Source organism: Mustela erminea, chromosome 10 (genome assembly GCF_009829155.1).
Source record: "Mustela erminea isolate mMusErm1 chromosome 10, mMusErm1.Pri, whole genome shotgun sequence".
Classification (NCBI taxonomy): Eukaryota; Metazoa; Chordata; class Mammalia; order Carnivora; family Mustelidae; genus Mustela; species Mustela erminea.
In genome coordinates, this window is record NC_045623.1 from 23,991,530 (window position 1) to 23,999,756 (window position 8,227).

The 8,227-nt window shown below is 38.4% G+C and overlaps 1 protein-coding gene across 2 annotated transcripts in view; it reads right to left on the reverse strand.

Annotated features, from left to right (window-relative positions):
• Window positions 1-7,721, reverse strand: part of SLC30A7 (solute carrier family 30 member 7) — an 86,087-nt gene extending 78,366 nt beyond the window's left edge. Inside the window, exons 1-2 of one of the 2 annotated variants that reach the window (XM_032303836.1) lie at window positions 7,435-7,719; window positions 7,115-7,216 (exon numbers count right to left, since the gene is read on the reverse strand). In XM_032303836.1, the coding sequence (XP_032159727.1) occupies window positions 7,115-7,216; window positions 7,435-7,514 (182 nt within the window). In that variant the 5' untranslated portion in view covers window positions 7,515-7,719. Of the gene's footprint in view, window positions 1-7,114; window positions 7,217-7,434 lie in introns of both variants that reach the window. The other variant, XM_032303837.1, reaches the window with a different exon arrangement.
• Between the last annotated feature and the right edge of the window lie 506 nt (window positions 7,722-8,227).

Sequence of the window (8,227 nt, forward strand, 5' to 3'; positions counted from 1 at the left end):
TTAAATGGCCATAAATTAGTTGTAGAAGGTTCAGGGTATTCACTCTAAATAAATATAAATTAAAAAATATTTACTGATATACAGATGTATGCATATATTTAGTAAAACCTGTATGGGTTGAATTGTGTCCTCTTCCAAATTCTTAATTTTAAGTCCTACATCTCCAGTACCTAAGAATGTGAGCCAGTTTGGAAACAGGGTCACTGCAGACGTAATTCATTAAGATTAGGTCAGTAAGGTGGGCCCAGATCCAATGACTATTGTCCTTAGAACAAGGGGAAACCCGGAGACAGACAGCACCCACAGAGACCACTGAGTCAAGATAAAGTATCAGATGAAACTTCTACAAGCCAAGGAATGTGAAAGATTGCCAGCAAAGCAACTGAAGCTAAGGGAAAGAAAGCATAAACAGATTCTTCCTGGCCGACCTCAGAAGGAACTAGCATGGCCAATTCCTTGATCTTAGAATTCGAGTCTTCAGAACCAGAAATTGTGGTACTTTGTTACAGCGGCCCTAGCAAATTAATACACACTATCTTTTTTTATGACAAATTTATTTTAAATATATTTAGTGGACATCACACATTGCCCTAAGAGGGGAAAGATGGTGAATGTCTTCTGTATACTACACCAATTAGGTTCCCTTTTCAAGAGTTTTAAATATAGCTTGGGAATTTTAATACTCATCAAAATGAGATTTTAATTTTATTTAAATTTTAAGTAACTTTAATTTTCATTAAAATGTTATTTCATTTTCAGTATACTGTAAAATATGAGTCTACCTGAAAAACTATTCTCTCTTCTAAAGTGGAAGAACATCATGTTCTTAAAGCATTGCAAATGGTCTTTTTATTTAAACCTGGTATCATGATTTGAAAATACTCAGCGGCAACTCTGTAGGCAAACTCATATGAAAAAGTATATTTCTAGTTCTCTATTCACCTATCATGTATCAAAATACTACTCCTTAGGAAGGTCAATTTTATTGTTCCTCTTCAGGATTAGCAAATGTTTCCTATTTTGAATTATCATTTAAACTACATGGCATAGGGGCACTACATGGCATAGGGTGGCTCAGTGGGTTAAAGCCTCTGCCTTCGGCTCAGGTCATGATCCCAGGATCCTGGAATCGAGTCCCGCATTGGGCTCTCTGCTTAGCAGGGATCCTGCTTCCTCCTCTCTCTCTGCCTGCCTCTCTGCCTACTTGTGATCTCTGTCTGTCATATAAATAAATAAAAATCGTAAAAAAAAAAAACTACATGGCATAAATTTCCTGAAGACAGCACAGAGAGTATTTCACAGTATCTGATATATATACCAAATGTAACCTGATGAAGAAAAATTAGTTGCTAAAAGCAGCACTCTTGTTTTAGGCTCCCATCTTTAAAAATTGTCAGTTTCTCTATGATTTTTTAACTTTTTTAAAGTGACTACTTTCTAAAGATATTTTAATAATGAAAACTTCTTAGGATACAAAAGAGAAACCTGATCGTTGAAGCAAAATATAATAAATGTAAATAGAACATTTAGCAAAAGAAACTTTCGAAAAAGATTTTAAGGTCTACTAGAGGCAAAAACAAGGGAAGGAAGAAAAAAGCCCATAAATTGAGACTTAAGAGACATATCCACCAAATACATAGATCTTGTTGGGATTAGATCATGTTTGGATTCTGATTTATTACAACAACTATAAAAAGAAATTATGAGATAATAAGGGTCATCTGAACACTTATTAACTAGACAACTGATATTAATAAATTGCTAATTTTTTAATGTTGCCAATTTTTAAAGATGAGAATGGCATTGAGTAATATTTTTAAAAAGGGGGTGGGCTCTTATTTTTTAGACACTCATTCTGAAGCATTAGTATTTCTTTTGAAAGAAATTACAGTTGGTACCTGTGTTAAAATAATCCAGTGGTAGGACAAGTAAAAGCATAAGGAAGGTAAAGGCAAGAGGAAATGGAATAAGTTACATCGACAAATGTTAAATCTGGGTGATGGGAAGGGACATGAGGTTCATTAAACTCTCTACTTTCACTTATGTTTAAAATTTTCCATACTAAAAAATTTTAAAAAAGGTCTATTGGTAACCAAGCTAACAGTATATTTACAGTAGTTGTTAAAGATTAATTAAAAATTGAATATAGGGAATAATCAAGATAGATTTTCCTTAGATGGAACGGAGAAAAGAAACACTTAACTCTCAATTTATTACCAAGAAATCAGAATCCTGACATTTGTATAAATTGTTAAACTAATGAGAGTTACAACAAAAAACCCTCAACTCCACTACATTCCATTATATAATCCCTTACTTAAAAAAATTCTCAGCAAAATGGAATATTGATCTGCATTTTTAAGATGAAAAGTAAAACTGTAGGAAAATAAAAGTCATCACCATGGACTGGGAAGCAATGTTGTCTTTTGAGAGAGGAAAAGCTGATAGAAGATTAAGATACACATGTTTTAATTCTATAGAAAAATGCAATTAATAGTGTTTTCTTTACCGAGGAGTTACTTTACAAGCATATGCTATAACATATTATACAGAAATAGGAACAAATCTATGTCCGGTATGGCCTAAAACATTTCCTCAACAAATATTTACTTTGGTAATACAAAGACATTTATCTTTAGAGTTGTATGACTTCCCTTTATGTCTAAAGGGAAAATGATTGTAATAGCCTTGGTAAAAAATATTACTGAAATTAAATTTTCTAACAGACAGTGAAGTACACATAAAATAAAACAGAGTAAGAACAAAGGAAACTATACTGAGATACTAGAAAAAAAAATCGTGGTGTAGTGGAAAAAAAAACAAAAATGAAAACAAAAAAAATGAGAGGTGCTTCTAGGCTCTCTTGTTACTCTAGGGGAAAAAAACTCTGGGCCTCAGTTTTCTATCTATAAAAGAAGTCAACCTAGCTTATCTCTTTCTAGTCCCACTTGCTGAGCCTACAGTATCTTTCCTAGCAAAGAATCTTTGACTTTCAGCAGAATACCTGTTTGACTGGAACAAAGACATTTGCAACCAGGCATGACCAAAATGATAAAGGTTTAGCCACTGAAATATAAGTCAAAGTGCTCTACGTCTGTCCAGATAAATCACCTTAAAAGACACTATATACACTTTTTACCAGTTTTTCTCTCCATTCTGAACAATCTACTGCTAGGAATGGCTGGAACTCTAATAGCCATCCTGGAAATAAAGTTTTGTCTTATTTAAGAAATCATTATTTGGAGACTTTTCTGTAATTTCAGAAAGAATTTAATCTTTGTACAAAACCAAATACTTGGGGCACCTGGATGGCTCAGTCGTTAAGCATCTGCCTTTGGCTCAGGTCATGATCCCAGAGTCCCTGTATTCCCTGCTCAGTAGTAAGCCTGATTCTCCCTCTCCCACTTCCCCTGCTTATATTCCCTCTCTCCCTATTTTACTCTCTCTGTAAAACAAATAAATAAAATTTAAAAAAAAAACATACTTATACTATATTAATTTGAGATTTAGTAGTTACTCAACAATAAATAGCAATGAAAATGCTAGAAGGAAAGAGAACTCTATAGAATGAAAAATCACATATGGTACTCCTACTATTTTCCTACCAACTTCAAAGAATAAGAGAAAAGAGGAGTTTAATGATTTCTCCCCTCTACTAGGGCTAGTTAGTATATTTAGTGTAGGTAGATTAATTCCATATATTCATTATTCCCTCCTTCTTCATTCAGCAAATATGTATTAAGCACACTATGTGCCATGTATGGAGGTGCCTAAGACAGAAAAGATCCATACTTTAATAAATTTTACATTCTAGTGGAAAAATAAAAAGCAGTGGATATTTAATGGTGGAAAAATACACAAAGGGCTTAGCTATTCTTCCACTGATGACACATTCCCACCATCAAAAATATAAACCAACTATAACTAAGTTCTTCTTCTTTTTTTTTTTTTTTAAGATTAATTTATTTATTTGGGAGAGAGAGAGAGAGAAAAAAACGCATGCACATAGAGGGAGAAAGAAAAGCAGACTTCCCACTGAACAGGGAGCCTGATGCTAGGACCCTGAGGTCAGGGGACCTGAGCCAAAGGCAGACGCCTAACTGAATGAGACACCTAACCAAATGGCCTAAGTTCTTCCTTTAAATAATAAAGTCTCCAGAAGAGACTGTAGACTCAGAAACAAACTGAGGGTTTTGGAGGGGGCAGGGTGGAGGGTGCAGTGAGACTGGTGGTGGGTACTATGGAGGGCACGTATTACATGGAGCACTGGGTGTGGTGCATAAACAATGAATTTTGGAACACTGAAAAAAAATAATTAAAAAAAAAGTCTCTAAATAAAAAACAGAACTATTTAACATTTTTTGCAACTAGTTCAATTGTTTCCATAAACCTTTATTTGTCAAGAGAGAGCATGTTTTATCCATCTTTTAATTCCATAATAGAAAAAAACTGACATTTCATGTTCACTTCTTGAAGCTTAATTTTTATAGAATGAAAATGAACACAAAAATGACTACGATAAAATAAATTTTGGTGAGGTCTTTTTTTCAAGTAACTTAAAATGTAATTGAAACTTCAGGAACAGAGATAATCTACTCAAATAAAGAAACTGTTGATTAGTCAACAGAAGGGACTAAAAACTGTAATATCTGAATAAGACATAGAAATCCAGATTATGAAAAGGCCCAAGCAATTTTTAAATATGCCAACGCTTCAACAGCTATGTATCGAACTCTCAATCCTCTGATAAAAATTAGTATTAGGGGGCGCCTGGGTGGCTCAGTGGTTTAAAGCCTCTGCCTTGGGCTCAGGTCGTGATCCCAGGGTCCTGGGATCGAGCCCTGCATCGGGCTCCCTGCTCAGCAGGCAGCCTGCTTCCCTTCCTCTCTCTCTGCCTGCCTCTCTGCATACCTGTGATCTCTGTCTATCAAATAAATAAAATCCTTAAAAAAATTAGTATTAGGTAATAAGTGATTATGGGTATGGAAGTTAACATAATGATGAATACCTACTAAATGATTTAGGTATGACAAATACTAGTTCAGAGCTAGATTTCAAATGCGGAAGATAAAACAACATAATCAGAGAGAGTAAACTGGAGGAAAAGAGATCCTAAGGTCAGGAGAACAAGCCACTAAAGGGCAGAAGAAAAAGTCATGTACCACGATGTTTTTCTTGTGTACTGATGCATGTAGACAAATGACTTGGAAAACAATGGTTTTTAGTACAGTTGATCTATGCACAACACAGGCTTGAACTGCTGGAGTCCACTTGTACGCAGATATTTTTCCATACATTATAGTACCATAAATGTATTTTCTCTTCCTTATTATTTTCTTAATAAGATTTCTTTAGCTTACTTTATTGTAAGAATACAATGCATAATACATATAACATACAAAATACATATTAATCAACTGTTCATGTTATCGCTAAGGCTTATGGCTGATAGTAGGCTATTTGAAGTTAAGTTCTGGGGGGAGTCAAAAATTATACACAGATTTCTGACTGCACAAGGGTCATGCTCCAATCCCCATGTTGTTCAAAGGTCAACTATAATTTCCTCAATAGACCTCTACAGATAAAAAATTTACTTTACACTTAACTTTCCATGAAACAAGTGGTTTAGGCACTTCAAATATAATATCCTTGATCAAGACATTTCACACAGTAATTTATGCATGGAAGGCCACAGTGTATTATAATATAAAGTAACTGTAGCTAAAGTGTACATATGCAAACCAAGTTATAGTCTTGATACAGTTAGTACATATGCCACGATTTGGCATAATTTAAGAAGAGAAAAATAAATTATAAATACTGTATATTTATAATAAAGTTTGATTTACAATACATCATAGTGCTTTTACTATACACAATATATCGAAGGACAGTCCTATTATAGGATACCTATATCAGCTTCCCAAAAAATTTAAAGTGGTTATTATGTATACTAAGATTTTATTATGTTTCAATATGCCTTTTAAAGAGGTGACTAAATCAATAACCTTCATAATGTACTGAGTATTTTTTAAAAAATTGAGTTGACATCTGAACTGAAAAGAAGTCCACTTTTTCACACAAAAATGTAAATGTCACAAAAAATGGTGATCTTATTTAATGTCATTGTTCATTCTTAATAGAGATTAAGATCAAGGACAGAAAGTCTCTCTGAAAATGGACTAAGGAAAAAAGACTAACTCTAATTAACAGAAAATAAAGTATAAATGGCATGGGTTCTTAAGCTGCGGTTCAAGATGTATTTCAAGGAACACAGTATCACCCTGAAATTTTATATAAAATTTTAAGTGTTGGTTTTTATCAGATTCTCATATGAGTGTGAGATTTAAAGAGCACTCAGCACACTTAGAAGTGTAATGACCTTATTGTTAGATGAAGAATTTTACAAGCCCCTACGTTATTCAACAACAAATACCCAAACAGTGCTTCACTTACAGAATCCCTGAATTTTACTCTTCCTAAAGAAGTGTCAAAAACAAACAAACCCAAAGATGGCACATACAAACCCATCAATTCAAGAGATGTAAGTTTGTAGAAAACTATATGGGATTTTCTACTGCAGTCAAAATCAAGAGGAAAATCACAAGACAGTTGTAACATATTTCTCTGGGTATACCCTTTATAAAGCCCTTTCCCACCCCAAGACCTAATAAATTAAGCTGAACATCTCAGATACTCCCTCTCGGAATCTTAAGGGTGAAAACCAAATGCCACTCCCCCACGAGGGAAGCAAGGAACACTCCCACCCCCAAAGAGGCAGGAAACAGGTTTCTCCCGATTTCAAGAAAGTGAGCAAAGCTAAGGTTTGTAGTCAAGGAGGACTATCAGCCAAAATGAAGGAGACTTGTCACTCTTGTTTGACGGGAGGGGTGGGAGGGCGGGACCCAAATCTTAATGCTACTGCACTCGATGGGCCCCGGATCTTCAACGTAGCCTTTCCAGATTGGTGTGGAACTGAGAAAGCCACTCAGCAGCAGAGCTGAATGGCAAAGGCAAGACCTGAACCTCCTGGTGAGGAGCTACGTGGCACTAAGCAAACAGGGCTTCGTCTCCCCCACCCCCTGCTTCCGCCCTGCTTTTCCCTTTTGGTTACCAGTTGCTCCAGATGCCGTAGAGTAGTTCAACAAAAGCGAAAGAGAGGTTCAGGCACAGGAAGAAAAACAGGTTCCGGGACGTCTTGTCCGACAGGATAGACCTGGGAGTGATAAAAGTGGAGAAGAGGCGGGAGTCAAAGCGGTGCCAGGACCCGGAGGTTGGGTGCCCTTTCAAGACCCTCCCAGTCCAAACGCTCCTTTCCTCACAGCGAAGGAAGCTGTCCCTGACGCTCCCGCCCTGTACCTCGGGCCATCCTTAGGTCTGGGCCTTCTCCCCTTCGACCGGATACCCCCTTCCCGCAAAAAGAGCACCCCGCACCTAAACCAGCCCGAAATCTTGCCGAACAGATTGAACTTGGGTGGTTTGTATTCATCGTCCTTGATGGACAGGGGCAACATCTTCTCCGCCCGGCGAAAGGCCGGGTCTACTCCCCTCTAGAAGTGGATCCGTGGGTGATGGCAGTGACAGTGGTGACGCCTCAGACGGGATTCCCCAGCGTTTGTCCCGGGCCGCGCGCCGCTTCGAGACACAGACAGACACAGACACACACCCGGGAACTCGCCGACTTCCGGCCCGGGCCGCGCAACGCGTCCTGGGACGCGAAAGGGAGAGGCGGGGCCGGGGGCGGAGCCAGCGCGGCGGGGGAGGCGGGGCTTACGGCGGGGGCGGGGTGGGAGCTGCTAAGAGGTAACGGGGCAGAAAAAGGTGGCAACTGCTGGGTAGTTCGTGAGCCCCCCCTGAGATGTAGACACGAATAAAATCCTAAGGTGGCGGCCCACAGACTGGGATGGCTGGGAGGCTGAAGGCCCGCTCTCGCCCACCCCGACCGCTACCACTGATATTCCCGGATGCGCGGGCGTCCAGCGCCTGCCCTTTCGCCATTTCCCCCTATTGGCATTTTTAAATCCCGGGGTCCGAGATGGCAATGCTTTAGAACCCAGGCGGCAACCTGTACTGCAGCGCCAGTCTGCAGGAAGCGCAAGTGATGGTTTTGCCGGGGGAACTCGGGGCGCACCCAAGTGCTGGTACGCCAGTCCCCCGAAAACAGAGCCTGGCCTTCCCTACGGCCAAGTGTGAGGCAATCAATACATGCCTTCCGAAACAATGTTAA